This window comes from Myodes glareolus, chromosome 27 (genome assembly GCF_982192425.1).
Source record: "Myodes glareolus chromosome 27, mMyoGla1.1, whole genome shotgun sequence".
Taxonomy (NCBI): domain Eukaryota; kingdom Metazoa; phylum Chordata; class Mammalia; order Rodentia; family Cricetidae; genus Myodes; species Myodes glareolus.
The window spans coordinates 33,700,085-33,718,341 of NC_142052.1; the positions used below are offsets into that span (position 1 = coordinate 33,700,085).

Genomic DNA, 18,257 nt, shown 5'->3' on the forward strand with positions numbered 1-18,257 from the left:
GAGCCTCCAATCAGAGAGCTTGTGCTTGGGACTGACCTAGGCCTTTGGCACGTATGTTAGAGTTGTGTAGCTTGGTCTTCTTATAGGGCTAAGAGTGGGAGCATCAGCTATGTCGCTAGCTCTGTTACTAGCTTTTGGGACCCCTTCCTCCTACTGAGTTGCTTTGTCAAGCCTCAATAGGAGAGGAGGAGACTAGTCTTACTACAACTTGATATACTTTCGCTGGCTGATATACATGGAAGACCTGCCCTTTTCTGAAGAGAAAGGAGGAAGAGTGGATGGGGGAAGGGAGTGGGAGAAGAGGAGGAAGGAGGGAAAACTGTGATTGGGCTGGGAAAACATCAATTAATCAATTAAAGAAAAGAATAACCTACAAATCTCAATCCCAGAGAACTTAGACAACAATGAGGACACTAAGAGAGACATACTTAGATCTAATCTACATGGGAAGTAGAAAAAGACAAGATATCCTGAGTATATTGGGCACATGGGGACCTTGGGGGAGGGTTGAAAGGGAGGGGAGAGGAACAGAGAAAAATGTAGAGCTCAATAAAAATCAATTTTACAAAAGAATAACCCCCACACTCTTCAATTACTGCAATGGCCCTCACTCATAAAATGCTGTTACTGTTTTACCTTCATTCCAGGATTCCCTGGAAAACCAGCAGAGCCAGGTATCCCAAGAGGACCCTACAAAAGGGAAATAGACAAAGTCATCACAGATTTTTAATCAGTATACAATGACATCATTTTTCTGTTCAGAGGGTGTGAGTCTGCATTTTTAACAGATATGAACACTCTGGACATCATACAAAACAATGTAATTATGTTATAAGTGTCATCCAACATTGGCTTAGAGTACTGTTCAAAGATGTATATTATGGTGTCATATAGTAATAGGAGCGGCAGGCTGCATTCCCGCCTAGCTCCCGCATGGCTAGCTTTATACCCTGAAATAACAACACCCAAGCTGTATTCATTTAAACACTGCCTGACCCGTTATCTGTAGCCTCTTACTGGCTAACTCTCACATATTGCTTTAACCCATATTTGGTAATCTGTGTAGCACCACGAGGTGGTGGCTTACCAGGAAAGATCCTAACCTGTGTCTGTCTCGGAGAGGAGAGTCATGGCGACTACCTCACTGCCTTCTTCCCAGCATTCTATTCTGTCTACTCCACCCACCTAAGGGCTGGCCTATCAAAAAGGCCAAGGCAGTCTCTTTATTAACTAATGAAGGTAACACATAGACAGATGACCCTCCTCCATCAGTGTCAACCATAAGAATTGAATTTCCAGGGCAGAAGAGACAGCTCAACAACAAAGGTCACTTGCTGCTTTTGCAGAAAACCCGAGTTAAGTTCCCAGCATAAACATGGCAGCTCACAGCTATCTGGGTAGTTAATATGTATATGGTACACACACACACACACACACTTGGCAAAATACTCCTATACATAAAGTAAATAAATCTCATCATAAAGCACAAATTTTCTAATCGTACCAGATAAAATCGATGACATCACACTGGAAATGTGTGTCTCTTGAAAGGTGTGCCTTGCTTTGTCCGTGTTAACTGAGTCTCCAAAACAGTTATTGAACATCTATAGTTTGCAGCAAAATCTCATATCTCGTTCTGAACGAATGACATCCAGAACCATCTGGAGATGACACTAGTGTACGTTGCATAACACTGCCAGAATTTGTAAGGATGGACAGCTGAAGTGGTCAGCATAAACCAGTTTTCAGGGTACAGCTTTGGATACAGTGCTAAATTACTGCACTTCTTTGAACCATGTGTTTTGTTTGCAGAAGTTTTGAATTAATAAAAGCTTTTCAAAATATATTCCTTTTGTTCTATCTTTTACTTCATTTTTGAGTAACAAGGGGAAGAAAAATCTACAGGATCAAGAATTTTGATTAATGTATTTCTATTTCACTATGGGAATATGGAAAAATTAATATTTTAAAATTGGCCCCTGTGATCAAATATCCCTATTCCCTGTTACATCTTAGTGTTTTATAACATCAGTAAAATTTATCTTGTGCAGCTACTTGAATTCATGTTTACCCTTTCAGCAGCTGGACTTCACTGCCAATATACTAGATTTAGGTTACACTTTTATAGCCCCTTTCTGGAATGAAGCTAATGGTGCTCACACTCGGTCTTGACCACCTTCATCCACCTACAGCATTGACAACTGATGCTCCTTCTGGTCATGCGTGCCTATGTTTAATGCCACAGAGTGGCTTCTCAACACCTGAGATAGGAAAGAGCGCAAAGACTCCTTAACAGTAGATGTAACCGTGTGACCTACCTGCCAATTCAGTCTTTTCCTTAGTATTTCCCTGAGTTCCTTGTATTTTTTTCATTAAGTTATTCTACAGGTGGTATAATCCTCTTGCCTTTTATGTATCAATAACTCAAGATTTTATTTGATAATTAATCCTTTTTAATTCTTTATTTATATCCTTCATATATTGTAGGTTTAAGCTATCCTCCTCTGTGCTCAGTGTTTCAAATTCACTATATTGTATCATTGACGGTAGTATTCCACACCTATATTAATTCATCCAGTTTTCAAAAATAAAATCCGTGCCTGTTATGTTTTTATTTCATGTGTCGACGATACAGCGAGCATTCTGTAATTGTAATACACAAAAATAAATAAAATAATGGAGAAATAAATAAATGTGAAAATATACAAATTGATAGTGGATAAATTAATTAGTTAATATGAAAATAACATAACTCACCATTGGTCCAGGTTTTCCAGGCATACCATGGGCACCTCGTTGTCCCTAATTTTTAAAAGAGAGAGAGAGAGAGAGAGAGAGAGAGAGAGACTTAAAAGAGGGAATTGCATCATCGACAATAATTCATTTGCTTCCCAAACAGTTGACTATGAAAATACTGAAAAAAGAATATTAAGGATGACTGAAAACAAATGCCACTGACCTAATGGTGATAAAAAAAAAGCATGCGTTCATATAAAACAGATTATATATATATATATATATATATATATATATATATATATATGCCTTTTGATAAGGTAGCAATAAACATATTTATCCTGTATCAGTAGAAAACAAACAAACAAAAACAATTAACCCTCAAGATTAAGGAAAGAAAACAGCTCCAAAAATTCGCTTTACTTAACCGCATCACCCTGTCATGCAAATTCTGATCCAAAGATAGTTTGAGCATCCTGGCTTTCTTACTGAGCATATTAACTCTGAAGACAAGTGCTTTTGCAAAATAAACAAACAAAAAAACTAAGAACACAGGAAGCACAAACAAAAATCAAATTCACATTAATTCTGTGGGTCTCAGACAGGTCCCTGTCAGGATGGAGTCTTGCGGAAGGGTCCCCTGAATCTGAATCAGCACCTGTGGAGGGCTGCTGTCCGATTCTCCCTGGAGACTGCAGACTTTCCATTGCTGCCCTTTCTCTGGTCATGTCTACACAGGATGATAGCTCTCCAGGTATTAACTGAGGTCTCTGCTGTTGTTGCAACACTTTTCCTCAGAGTCTACTTCCTTATTCATATTTCATGAGTTTGCTTTTTAATGCACTCCCCCATCAATTTCTCCTCTACAAGGTACAGCTTTCAAACTGTTGCCTAAGAAAACGGACCTAGGACCCAGAGTCCACTGGTATCAGATGAGCCACAAGAAGGCAGACGTGGCAGAAGATATTTTAAGCTGGATTCCTCGCTAGTCAGTTAGCATCAAATGGAGGTGGGATCATCCTCAGTTGGTAAGTGTTGTCTCCAACGATGAACTGAGACAGCATACAGACTAATGGAACGGGCTGAGCATACTATAGCTGTCTCGGGCGTTTGGAAAGGTTTAATGGAGAACAGACCAAAGGATAATGAGAGCTGAACCTGGGGGAGGTGTGCTCTGAATTCTTTCCAAAGCTTTCAGAATGTAAGGCCACACTGTCTAATATTTCAAACTTGAAGTGTGTTCCAACATAAAATAACCCAACCATAAAGTTATGTGCCCTGCAATTGCTCTCATTTAAAAAGCATATCTACTAAAATATAACTAAAAATATGTTGAACATGGTTCTTATTAAGAACGTGACCCAGGTATACTTACAGGGGCACCCTGTGGCCCAAGTCTTCCTCTCTCTCCCGGCATTCCTCTTGGTCCCTATAAGTGACATAGAAAAGTTCTCATGAGATAACTAATGTGAGTTTATGTGATGGTTTAATTTCACTTTCTCATCCAATTTAGACACAATATAAATAAAAATAAAAAAGACCTGAGAAATAAAATAATATAATTGATATTAAAAAGCAATATTAAAATGTGAAAATCTGTTTATCTATGGAGATGCAAATCCCGATACAAATAGAGGTCACATAACACGGATTTAAAGGCTAAATAGAGAAGAGTAATTACTTATGACTATGCTAAAGAAAAGCATTGAAATCCTGGAAAAATGGAGAGCCGTCTCTTCTTTGACTGTTTTTCTCTCGGCTACCTTTCAGAATTATATACTAGCAAATATACGCATCTTTATTTGAACATTTGCTTATTGTAATCTGAAAAGCAAAGAAATAAAGAATGTGAGGATTACCAGAGGGCCCATGGCACCCATCGGACCGGTAGGGCCGGCTTCACCCTAGAACAAAGGAGAGAGCACATCACAGTGTGAGGACTCTAAGTACAGCTACCAAAACGCTGCTCCATAAAGGTGCAATGTCCAAGGCACAGTTTCAAAAAAGACATTTGAAAAGGGTGTTTCCAAAGAAAGAGTTCAGAATTTGCTTTTACTATCTTTTCTTAAAATTAAATGAAACTTTAATTACCATAGAAATAAAGTCTAAAGCTGGGGATTTAAACAAGATTGACATAAACTGTCACTTCTGGTTAGTGGGCACTGACATGTCCAATATACCCCCAATAACATTTTACAACATTAAAGGTAACTAGGTAAATTTAAATATCACTTTGGGAAGGAAAGAATGGCTAGAAGTCCCTGGAAATGAGTGGAGTACCCAGGAAACTTTTTATTTACCTGACTGTCGGCTTGTTTAAGTCCCTCTCTTTTCCATATATTACTTTCTTTTTAATTTTCTTATTTCTCGATACAGGGTTTCTCTGTAGCTTTGGAACCTGTCCTGGAACTCACTCTATACACTAGGCTGGTCTCGAACTCACAAGAGATTCGCCTGCCTCTGCCTCCCGAGTGCTGAGATTAAAGGTGTGCGCCACCACCGCCCGGCCATATACTTCGCCTTTAAAGGTTGCCAACGGCAGCTGCACTGCTGCCCTGAGTGAGGGTCAGTGTTGCCCACAGCAGCTACAGTAAAGTCAGGGTTAGTGTGGAACAAATACCTTGGCACCAGTTGCTCCAACTTCACCTTTGGGGCCTTCAAGACCTTTGTTTCCCTGCAAAAAAACAGTAGAAATTTATAAATATTTCTGGGTTTTTTTTTCAGTTTTCAAAAGAATAAAAGAAGAACCAAAACCACACTTATACACAGGGCCTTGTGGAGACAAGCTTTACAGGTAAAATAATTGCTCACTATTTTTCTAAACTTTAAATACTTTCATCAAATACATTAGGAAAAATAAGATTTTACAAAAAATGTTCTCAGCTTAAAGCATTGGTCAACAAACATATGACTTCCTAGAAAATTAATCTGTGCCACAAAATATATACCGACCCTACAGAAATTATATAGTTTTAAAAGCTATATTCTTGGGTGTGGGTTGTCCAGGAACCACTCCCCAACAGACACCAAAAAATAAAATCATTTGATAATGAGGGCATCAACATTCATTCTACTTAGAATTTCTACTGCCCAAAAGGTGACTCCCTAGTATAATATAGCCGATATTGGCCTTGCCTTTGGATGGAAGACAGAGTGATGTCTACATCCCAATACAGACACATGTATAGTAGAAGGCTGATGATAGATTGTATTTACGTGCACTATGTTTACTAGTCACCTACTCATTGTCTCCAATTTAAAAAGTTACTGTCTGCCAAGTTGAGGCCTTTTTGGCCCAGTGTACTCCACTTTAATCAAGACACTCCTTGCCCTACAACATAATGATTCTCTCTTTCCCTAAGTGCATCCAATTTGTAGATGAAGTTGTAAATCCAAGACACTTCTGGCTCACCGTAGTACCATCGCACGTAACACAGCCTTTTTGTAATAGAATTATATGAAATTCAAAGGTAGTGTATGGTACCCTTACGATTTCAGTAATGCAGATGACTCTTTCAAGGACAAGTATAAAGGCAGTTGGCACAGGGAATTGCCAAGGTTCTGATTGATTTGTCCCCGGGCCCCTCTCAGTAAAACAGAGAATAAGACAACTTACTCTGTGACCTTTCAGGCCTGGGAGACCAGGAGCACCAGGAAAGCCTCGAGCGCCCTGTGGGAAAGGTACACAGAAACATTGCGCTCATTAATAAAACCAGAAAATGGCTTAATATACCTTTGCCCCAAGGCAGCCGACATCTTTCTCACCCACGTATTCAAGAGAAGAACAGGATACTTTTGCCCATTAAAATGTTACTGGGGTAATCAAAACTAGGAAAGCAAGCGCACTGATAGAAATGGAAGAGCCCAACACACAAAGATGTGGGTTAAAGAGCCAGCTGCCCATTTGCTGACACTTCACTGTCTACTGACAAGGGACAATAAATAAATAAGTAAAAGAACAAGAAAATGTGCATGGATCAACACGTGCAGTGTGTAAATTGACTAGGTCCAGGCATCGAGAAGAAACTTCAGGAGAGGAACCCGAGGGGCACATCTGCCTGCTTTCCGCTGAGCTTCACCTGGGTTGAAGAGGTGTCCTTGTATGAAGCAAGCCAAGGGCTTCTGTCATTTCTACTGTCTGAATACAGTAGTTTAATATGATCCAAATTTTTAGAAGTTAGGGTTCAGAGAAAGCTTTGGGAAATGGTGATTGCTTAAAAAGCGAGTGAGCGGCTAAAATATCTGACAGACAATCAGGAAATGTGAGGGTAGCTTGGGGTCCTGACTCAGTCATGTCTATGTTTCTCTCTAATTTTATGTCTCTTCTAGCCAAGCACATTAAAGCAGAAGAATAGAAATACCACCACAAACGGAACCCAGTCGTAAAACTTTTTTGAAATGATATAGAGGCTTTTTCCACATAGTGTTTTTCAGATGATAATGATCCAATAACTCAATCATGTTCTTATTATTTTGACTACGTGTACTTGGTTTTGCATCGAATTCCTATGACCACTGTCATTGGAAGGTTCTAGAGTCTGATAGCACGGATTGGTGCTATCAACCAGCTGTCAAATTTCAACTGTGGTTCTCAATCTTCAAATCCCTAGCACTTAGCCTTATGCTTGGTTAGTGAGCAACCAGTAAATCATCATTAGCTTGGCAGCAGACTGAATTAAGGTTTTAATGCCGCAAAGCCCCATAGCTGTCACCAATTCTTTCCAGCAGAACTTCCCTTGTCCCTTACACATGTGGCAAAATCCTTTCGCTCCACACACCATAGCCTTTACTCAATTTTACTAAATAAATGAATAAGCAACTAGACAAAAAACTATCCGTTGATAAGATCAGAGAAATATTTTCTGTGACTTCTTGCAGGGAAAGTACCTCGGCGTTTTGAGACTATCACAGTAAGGATATACTATTTATCTCTGAAAACAATGAGGTATCACTAATTCTTCTGTGGCTGCACCCATGCTTAGAAAATCTTTCATATCAATAACTCCCTTAAAGGTTTTCAACTGGCATCCTCTCTCTCACACTGAGAACTATCTCCCTTAACATCAAACAAGCCATTACTGCACACCCACCCTAGCCTATGGAGGAATAGCTGAGCTGTTATTTCAAATAATTAGTTAACGTCAGCTTTTACGATCGCAGGGGAAATTCCTATGTAATGACATATTCTAGTGTGACAAGGAAATGAACTGGATGTTCTAATGCTCAGGAAGAATTCTCCTTCTGCTGACCCAGAGCTGTCATTACAGCGCAAATGTGCGCGGTCGTAGTGAGTTTGCAGAGCGCATCTGCGCCGTCCTGGCAGGGTACCGCTCCTCCCCACAGAGATGTACGCTGTGAGCACAGGCAGGAGTACAGAAGGCCATGGTGGAAAAGGACATCTGTCCTGGCTGCTAACCCTCACGCCTTTGTCTTCACTTATACCCCAGGAAAATAGGGGAGAAGAGAATAAATAGAGGAATATGGAGGATTGGTTTCATAATTGAAACTAAATCATTCTTAGAGCCCTATAAATCCAAGTTAAAGAGCAACATTCCTCTGTGTGTGTGTGTGTGTGTGTGTGTTTTTAAACAAAAAGATCCCAGTAATGAACCTCCTCAATTTTTGGAAAGTAAACAGAGAATCATGCAGTATTAGGTGGCTGTATTAAGTGCAGAAACATTAGGGAATAACAGGAATGAAATGAAGGCACTGAGTTCAGCGAGGGGCTGTTGGGCGAGAGAAACCACGCACTGGCATGCTTGAGAAAAAGTTTTGCTTCTTCGGTCTCTAATTCTCTCCATTCTGGTCTAGCATGCCCTTAAAGAAACTAAACAAAGCAACATGGGGGCACAAACAAGCAGATTTGGAGGTCGTTCATGGTCCCGGATCTCGAAATCCGTTGGAGTGGGCTGACATGTGTGTTCCTTGAATGAGTTAAGGGAGAACGAACCAGCTGTGTTAGGGCAGCCTGGCCATGGACGCATCTTGTCCTGAGATTTTTGGACCCAGCATATGAATAAAGGATTTCAGGCAACATTACGACTTGGTGAGCAGCCAAAGGAGCAGCCTGTCCACAATTTAGTCCCCAGCTGATTGAAAACACACACAAGGCAACAACCTCAAGCTGCTACTTCCGATAGACGGGCTGCTATACAATAAAAATATTTGGAGATCAACAAAACTCAGGTGTTATGAATTATAAGTAGGTCACTTTGGTGACTTCTTAATTGTGGAAATTTTGAGTTTTGGGAGTATCCATGAGAGTTATAGCTATGACCCAATTGTTTGGCTCTAGGGTTTGCATCTGGCGCCAATACAATTCTGGGAACTGGGATTCACTGTAATGCTGGCAGAATGTCCCTCCACATCTTGCATTTTGACAGGAGAGGATATTGCTTGGGTGTCTGCATTTACCTAGTGTTTAACACATGTGTGTACAATGAGCTGCAAGTTTCGCATTCTTTATCTTTGTGTCATTATACTGATGATAGTGAACTTACCGGTGACCCTGAGAACCCCACTTCGCCAGTATTGCCATTTCTTCCAGGTTCACCCTTTACAGGAAAAAGGGGGGTGATAAACGTGGAGAGATTAAATACCCTTCTCTGAGATTGCATGATAAAGTGCAGATGAAAAACTTGTACGAATTTTTTTATGTATATTTTTTAAAGTATATTTTTTAAGTATACTGCAAACAGTGTAGATACAGAACTCAGGCTCTATTTCTGGTAACATTTAATACTGAAATTCAGTTTATCATGCTTCTTTGAAGTTGCCAGAAAGAATAAGTAGATGCAAAGCAACCTGTTCTGATGTAGCCATTGTCAGAACCTCACAACTTACATGCAGAGGGATGGGATACAGCTCAAAGTAGAGACCCTGTCAATCATGCACAATACCCCAAGTTGATCCCTAACACAGCAAAAAGTAAAATAAAATAAACATTTGTTATATGTTCAGATTAACTCATCTTCCCTGCCTTCTAAAATGCACACACCAAAAATTATTTTTTTTCAAAGATAAATCTTAATAAAAATCCTGGAGAATTCAGGAGAGATAATACCTAGTAATTTAACACTCTCATAATAAAGAGTCCTCCCAGATTGTGGAAAACTTGAACCTGTGTTTTCAAGTCTAGAGTGGTTTTAATGGGAGCTAAAGGGATGAGGTGATGAAAGGGAATCAGAGCCGAATTTTCGCCTGACCCATGCAGCTCCTAGGTAGCCTCGTCTACACTCCAAAGCAATGTTAGACTTACATCTTCTCCAGGCTTCCCAGGGGGCCCCTCTGGTCCACGGGCACCAATTGGACCCTAAGAAGAAAAAAGCAAAACAAAAAGCAAAGAATATTCACCTCCTCCTTCCAATGCTATCCCAATCCTATTGAGACAATGAAACAATATCAAAGAACATTACTCATGGTTTTGTATCTGTATGTCTCAGATCTTCTTGTGCTTGTCAATAAAGTTGTTGAATTGCACAAATCTGTGTATCTCTACTTTCCACAACACTCAAGTCCCTGGGTTAAAATACTGTGACTTAGAAACATAGAACCTAAGTATAATCCACAGCACAGGACCTCAGGGATTGTCATTTCTTGCTTAGTGATTGTGGCCTAGGAGAACAAACACCCCACAACACCTCATAGAGGCAGAGCCCCGTGAAATGGGCTGACACACTCATTCCACACTCACCATTGGTCCAGGCTCGCCAGGCTCACCGGGAGGTCCTGATGGCCCAACACCACCCTAAAATGGAGAACGAAGGATAAATGAACCGCAGGGAACCAGAATACCAAATTCTGCTTTCATAACAATGCATTGCGTGGGGGCTGCTCTCTGCCTCTTTCCAGGTATATAACTTCAAAGAAATTACTGAATCAGACTATAATGCAGTTTCACAATCTGAAAAATCAGGTTAATATTAGGACTCAGTTTATTGGCCTGTTTAGGTAAATGAGTCTTCAAACAGGGCTAGTGCAGAATGGGTACTCAATCAATAGCACTTAGCATTCTCATCATCATTATTAACTACCTCACTGTTATCAACTACTTCTCTGTTCAGCAATGTAATGAAGTCAAGTCCATAACAGCGGATCATGACAATGTGCTTACCTCGGCTGAGCTAAAGATGCTTCCTTTGGAAGCATTCTTAGCGAAAGTCTATTAGATCACTATAAGGAGTCGAATAGTTCTACACCATAGTTCTGTTAGCATTTGATAGGTGTGGAAAGAAAGTACAGAGTGTTAGGATCTTACAGATTCCACAAAAGTATCACCTTGGCCTTGGTTCATAATAATACTAATTGGAAATGGCCTTTTATTTATTACCTGATCGCCAAGTCTGAGAGTTGGCAATAATCAGTTGGGGAAATCATCATGACCTGAGATGATGTTTGATTGCTTTAGAACCCAGGACACAGGGATCCTAGTGTTAGAGGTCAATCACATAGAGAATTCAGATGATGCAAATTGAGGATCATTAAGAAACTTCAGGGACTAGGGAGACAGCTTAGTCGACAAGCATTTGCTGCACAGGCATGAGGAAGACTGGAGTGTGGGGTCCCTGCACACATGTCAGAGCTGGGCAGGTAGACAGCCAGCCTGTGATCCTTGTGCCAGTTAGAGGGACAGGAGCAGGGCATCTCTGGGGGCCCCCCAGCCAGATGACTGGCCAAACCGGTGAGCTATCAAGTAAAGTAAGAGACCCTGCCTGCAAGTGAGAAACTCTGCCCCAAGAACTAAAGCAGAGAGCTATCAAAAAAGACGTATGGCTTCAGTCTCTGGTTTGTGTTCTCTCCCTCTTCTCTCTCTCTCTCTCTCTCTCTCTCTCTCTCTCTCTCTCTCACACACACACACACACACACACACACACACACACACACACATACACGATCAAGAAACTTTGAAAAAAAAAGTTGCCTACGCGCCTGCGCTTCTAAGGGAGTGAGTATTGTTGGGTAGATGCCAGTCCCAGTGATAATTACGCAGTTTAATGCTCTGCCCCAAGTAGTCATGAAACGTGAACCTTATTTGTGCTCTTTCCTTATGCTGTAGTAGATAATTTCATGGTAAAAACACTTACTTGCTGTCCTTGTAAACCTTGAGGACCCCTTGGGCCAACAGGACCCTTAAAAACAGGTGAAAAGGAAAAGTTACTTCATATTCAAGTCGCACTGTATTTATTTATAGATTTGTTAATTTCATTGTAGGTGTATGAGTGGTTTGCTCATGTGTATGCACGCACACCATATATGTGCCTGGTGTTCTGGGAGGTCATAAGAGGGTATTATATCCTCTAGAACTGGAGTTGTGAACCACCATGAGGGCGCTAAGAATCAAACCTGGGTTCTTGGCAAGAATAGCTGCTCTGAATAGTTGAGTGACCTCTTCAGTCCCACAACTCAGGCCTTTAAAATAGTGAATGCGTTTCAGAATCTGGGAAGTGACGATTAACTAGAGGGTCATACTGACATGACCTTAGATTTGCTTTTCTGGGAGGCAGATGCACTCCGGGAGATTAAAATTGACTGACGTATGTGATGATTTCACTGTGTAGCCTCTGCCATAAACACGCCTGTGCACACCCAATGTCTTTATGACAAGGGCCCACAGATGTGCAAGTGGGAGATTCTGATAAAGGATTCTGAAGAGGGAAAATCTTGGCACACACACAGTACTTACAGATAGCCCGTGTGATGTTCCCGCTCTAGGGAGGGCTGGCTTCAATACCAAGCTAAGTCAACAGTTTATGAAACCAGCAATATGGGCCAGATCATTTTCAATGTCAGTTTAAATTATCGGAGAATTGGGTTTTCTGGAACATTTCTTTCTTTCACAACACATATTAAAAACATAAGCACAGGGTTCCCTCATCTAAACATGAAGTGATTCCCGTGAAGCAAAGGGATGCAGCTGAAAGTGAAAACTTAGGGGAAGTTTTAACTCCATATGAGGAAAACAAAACTCCATGTCAAACCTTAGAAAACAAAATCAGTTTAGCTAAAATAAAGCTCAATTGAGTAAATGCTGCTAAATTCAGTCTAGTTCGTTCTATAGTCTAGCTACTAAGGAGAAAAAGCCCCTTTAAAAATAAGGAAGTTAAAATGTGGCCACTTTGGGAGACAGAGACAATGATTCAGAAAGGAGAAGAGTGGGAAGTTCAAGAAGGAATATCAAATTGTGTGCATGTATAAAAACAACGTAAGGAAACTCATTGTTGTGTACAATCAATATAAGTTCATAAAACAGTAATTTTAAATTAAAGAACTTTCAAAATAAAATTTTGATAAGATAATTGTATGAATATGTATGTAATTTAAATTTAAATATATAAAACATTAGGTGGCTCAGAAAACTATTGCAAAACAAGCAGCTAACAGTGATTTAGAAAACATGTAAATCATGTTTGAGGTAACCTAAAGCTGGCCTTAAAGATGGGTAGAGGGCTGGTTATCTATTAACATGGACCAGTTTTGAATTATTAAGTTCAAAAGGCACTGAAGAATTGGTGTGAAGAGTGTTAGTTCTTTCTGTGTGTCTGGAATCCTTTACATAGCCAAGTTAAGAATCAGTCCAAGAAGCTGGAAAATTCGCAGGGCCAAAGACGACAGAGGGATAGCCAGGGAAGCAGAGCTGTTGGACTAAAGATGTCCAGTCAAAGGATGCTAGGTCATCAGGAACTTATAAAAATGGAAATGACCCAGCATTTGTTTGAAAAGTCAAACAAGTCAGGGTTTCTAATCAACACTATAAAAAATAATAAATACACTTTTACTATAAATAAATAGTCTTTTTTTTTGATGGTAGTAACGTCCTCTTCCTTAAGTGTGAAATGAAATATGCAGACAGATGTTGATTGATGTTCACGAAAGGTACATAAGGGTATGACTGGAAGATTCCTGGACTTTCAACGCACACACAGCAGGACTTGCAAAATCAATTAAATGTCTTAATAAGTGTGTTTTGAAATATTCCAATTTTATTTATATTTATAAAATGTGTGTATGTGTGTGTGCATATGTATGTGTGAACGTTTATGTGTGTATGTGTTTGTATGTATGTATGTGCTTATGTTAATGCATGCATATATGTGCATGTGTGTATGTGTTTGTATATGTATGTGTATATGAGCATATGTATGTGTTTCTGTGTATGTGTGTGCTTCTGTGTGTATGTGTATATGAGCATATATATGTGTTTCTGTGGATGTATGTGCTTCTGTGTGTATGTGTGTATATATGTTTGTGTGTGCATATAAGTGTGTGACAGTGTATGTGTGTATGAGTGTGTGTTTCTGTGAATGTATATGCTTCTGTGTGTGTTAGTGTGTACATATGTGTGTGTTTCTCACTGTGTGTGTGTGTATACTTGAGTGTCACGGTGCACATGTGAAAGTCATAAGAGTCTATTCTCTCCTGCCGTATGTTTCTTGGGGGTTGATCTCAAATCAGCAGGTTTGGCAGCTGTGGCCTTCACCAGCTGAGTCCCCTCATTTGCTTATGATTCTATCTAACTCCCCCAAGCTTCCCCATTTATAAGTTTCATTCACCTAATACTTTACCAGTAAACAGTATGCTTACCACGGAGCCAGGCATGAGTCCCACTTGACTCCCAAGTCCGGATTTTTCATCCACTCCAGCCATCTGAGCTGAAAAGGGCTGTAAAAGGTAGGCATTGACATTATTTACCCTGTGAAAGATGTGTATCGCCACACTTCTAACGCTGAGAAATGCGCACACTTCGCCATTCTCTACCAGACTCTTCTAAGAGCCGTTCTCAATATTTGACTTTGATACGTGGGCAAGAATGCAAGCTGCTTTTTGGTGTGCATGCGTTTGACAGTCTATTCTTCCTCCAGGGTGTTTTCTCCATATGCTTTTTCAGAAAACCTGCTGCGACCAGACACAAGCATCTTGACAGGTTCTCAGTTGCCTGCCATGGATCTGATGTCTTCATCTGGCTTTCTTCCATTCCAGAACATGCTCGTAAGAGAGCAAAGCTTAAAGAATATACTTTAAATATTTACCCTAAAGATGCCAGATTCCATTTCAGAATATTTTAACTAGATGGTGTTTTTTATTCACTTGTGGAGAGGAACCTAAAAGTTGCTTTTATGTAAGCTGACAAAATTGTTATAATCCTTTCAGTAAGTCTCTGACCATTCCAAGAAGCAGAAACCATTTTACTTATTCTCTGGTAACTTTAAAATACTCTGGCTACTAAACTGACGAAAACTATTCATCTATTTTCCAGCAGCTTTATTAATTTCCAGACATTAGTGAGAAATAGGTATGTTGTTCAGCATATAAACAGACTGTTCCTTCTTTAATCAGCTGGTAAGCAAATGCATGAACAGTTGCAATATATTAGTAGTCTTCACAACTCTTCGGGTTGCTTTTTCTATGCAGTAAACCCCTGAGTGCCGTCTGCAGCCACCAAGAGTTCAATGGGGCAGACAAAAAGAAGCATTTCATTTGGTTAAAGAAGAAAATGAAAATATAAGAAATATTTTAATGCTACTGTGGTTTGATATAGCTTCCCACACACACCCTAATGCCTTGGCTTAAAATCTTGGTCCCCAGGGCAATGTTCACAGGTGGAGTATTGGGAAGTAACTGGACCATGGAACTTCCCCGTGAATTCATTCACCAATGGAGTCATAAGTCAAAAGCATGGGTTGGGAGGAGGTAGAAACATTCAGAAGTGAGATCTAGCTGCATGAAATTATCCAAGTCACTGCGAACATGTTTTGGAGAACTCTTCCTTTATTTGTCATCTTCCTGGCCATGGAGAAGGGAATGTTTACTCTATGTTAGGCCATGATGTTCTACCCCCAAGGGAGCCAGCAGATATGGCTGAAAACTTCTCACACTGTGAATCAATCATCTGCCCTTTAAACTGTTTCTCACCAGCATCTGTGATGGTAACAAAAATGTCTGCCCCGAGAGTCTGTACAACTTCATGTTCTTTCCAACACCACAAATATGGCATCCTCTCTTGGGAGGGTGCAGGTTTGGCTTTGGGAGCCGGGAGAACAGCAGGACAGAGATGTGTGTTCTTCAGCTCATTGTGTGAAGAGTGCAGTGTTCTCTCAGCACCCCCAGAAAAAAGGCGAAGGTTTGGGGGTCTGGAACTACCGCTGGAGAACAAACAATTTAATGCAAGCCTTGAGAAAAGGATGCTTTGGATTTTCTAGCAATTCCTTGTGAGATTTATAAGTTTCACTGTTGTTCCCAGGAGATCGGCACTCATGCTACAGGTTTGGAGTAAAGTATCAACTTCTGAACGGATACAGTCTAACACCATCAGGCTGAATTCATGATTTGTGTATTACCTAACTGTTACACTAACCAAAGCACACAACTCACCCTGCTCATTCCATCAGGCCCTGGGTGAGAGGGATGTCCAGGAGGCCCTGGGGCACCCGGCTGACCAGGAACACCTGGCTCTCCATCAATTCCCTGAGGACCACGAGGACCCTAGGAAAGAAAAGCACTGGACGTTAGAACCACTTTCAAATAGGTGCTCAGTAGGAAGCTAAATGCACAGACTTCGAGAGGGTGATCATGGTCATTATAACAGACAAGCTAAACACGATCAGTTTCCCCACTGCTCAGGGTTTCAGTCACCGAGACACGGTCTTGGTAAGAATTTTACTTGATGTGTTTAATCTTAGAATAATTAGAAAATCGTGTCTCCTCAGCAGCAGTCTAGAATGAGGTTTATTTGATGAGATTTTCTTGCTTACGTATATTTAATAAACAGTTTCTAAATGTACCTGTCTGGTATTACCTGTGAATGTGTCTACTTAATCTGTTTTTCACCGTATCTTCCCCTAAAATGCAAAGGCCCTTGATACAGTCTGTGGGTTTATTTCCTCTTCCAAATTGCATGAGGCTTGCAGAATTTCTAGTACATAGTGGACACTCACTACCGTGGATAGCATTTGCACATATCACTCTTCTTTACTTTATGTCTGGCACGTCTTATTTTCCTTCCCACCCAAGTGGTCAGCTAGACGAATGAGAAATCAGAGGCTAGTTCTCAGGGAAGTGAACAATGACCCTCCCCGCCAAGCTCCACCCTTTTCCTAACCCACATTCTGAGGGCAACTTGGGAAACAGTCACGTCCTCAGGTCTGGAAAAGCTCCGTTTCCCAGCTTCATCCGTCCCATCAGACTCGCGCATGCGTGTGTGCACGCACGCGCACGTCTTGAAATCTTAAGCTCTGATGGGAAAGGAACAAAGAAGTCACAAGATAATTTGAATTTTACCAGTAAATAAGGGGAACGAGTACAGTGGTAAGTTGGTGCTTAATAGTAAAAAAGTTTCTAATTCTTAGCCAAGAGAGTAGCTCTACTTGGCCCACGGTCAGCAACTCAAATGTGAACCAACAATGCAGTCCAGAAGGCTGGACAAGCTGAAGAAGCTGATTAATCGTAATTTGCTGTACTCAAACATTCATATCTTTCAGGAGTGGGCCAAGGAACACTTGTGTCTTTGAATTGAAAGAAAAATTAGCCTAGAAAATTCAAATCATAACTTCTTAAAAAAAAACATTCTTATATTTTAAAAATCAGCCCCCTTCTTTCCCCTCACCCACTGGCAAGTAACTACTCCCTCTAATGCATTATCAGGTTTATTTCTGCTGTCATCTTCGACCCCGGATCACACAGTGTGGCAGGCAGCTCTGCTCCAGAACACACAGAGTAGCTCTTAAGCTTAGTCAGAATGCTTTTTCCCCCAAAGCCGACTGCTCAGTATGAACTATTATTATAAACAGAAACTTAACAGAAACAAAATGCTTACTCCCAAAACGTTCCCAAAATAAACAGAAAACTCTATTTGCTTGATGTATGAATAGAAAGCGATCTGGTTAATAGGAATTCTCGGGATTGTTCCTGTATTCGCTGGTTAAGCTTGATCAGATACCAAGCAAGGTCTGACCTGAAACCAGCGCCTACACTTTTTTATTGATATCCAGTCTCTTCTGTATTCTCCTGGAATTATCATTAAATATCGCTGGTATGTGTTAGTCTATCAAAACTTGACATTTAAGTTAAGAAACACTTATGAAAATTTTCTAAGACTAAGCAAATGTGAACAATTTAACGAGAATAAGGATACAATGTAGACGGTTTAATGATTAAAAACTAAAAATGAACTAGAATAAGGAATCCATTCAAATACATATTTTCAATTAAACTTAATCACATAATGTGTGTGTTAAGGTAAGTAAATGTTCTTTCTCCCTTTTCTCCCATCCCCCAGAAGACGCTCAGGCAGCGCTCTGCCTAAAAGTACTTGCAGATGGCCGCTAGGTGGCGCACTGTAAACGTCCACATGACGAAAACAAGGGCACAATCCTCAGTAACTTTTCGCTGGTGCAGGTTAGCAGTTTGACACCGGAACACAGTCACACATGAGCATGCACACAGGTACATGACGTAATGTTACAACTGTAATAACTGCTGTGTGCTTCCCTGTACTTGATGGTCCTTATCAATGTCACGTGAAACCA

General features: G+C 40.4%; 1 protein-coding gene across 1 annotated transcript in view; it reads right to left on the bottom strand.

Moving 5' to 3' along the window:
* Col5a2 (collagen type V alpha 2 chain) overlaps positions 1 to 18,257 on the bottom strand; it is a 131,635-nt gene that overhangs the window by 35,209 nt on the left and 78,169 nt on the right. Inside the window, exons 7-18 of the mRNA XM_048456004.3 lie at positions 16,105 to 16,215; positions 14,317 to 14,394; positions 11,820 to 11,864; positions 10,430 to 10,483; positions 9,995 to 10,048; positions 9,237 to 9,290; positions 6,353 to 6,406; positions 5,357 to 5,410; positions 4,596 to 4,640; positions 4,112 to 4,165; positions 2,758 to 2,802; positions 637 to 690 (exon numbers count right to left, since the gene is read on the bottom strand). Of these exons, the coding sequence (XP_048311961.3) occupies positions 637 to 690; positions 2,758 to 2,802; positions 4,112 to 4,165; positions 4,596 to 4,640; positions 5,357 to 5,410; positions 6,353 to 6,406; positions 9,237 to 9,290; positions 9,995 to 10,048; positions 10,430 to 10,483; positions 11,820 to 11,864; positions 14,317 to 14,394; positions 16,105 to 16,215 (702 nt within the window). The remainder of the gene's footprint in view (positions 1 to 636; positions 691 to 2,757; positions 2,803 to 4,111; positions 4,166 to 4,595; positions 4,641 to 5,356; positions 5,411 to 6,352; positions 6,407 to 9,236; positions 9,291 to 9,994; positions 10,049 to 10,429; positions 10,484 to 11,819; positions 11,865 to 14,316; positions 14,395 to 16,104; positions 16,216 to 18,257) is intronic.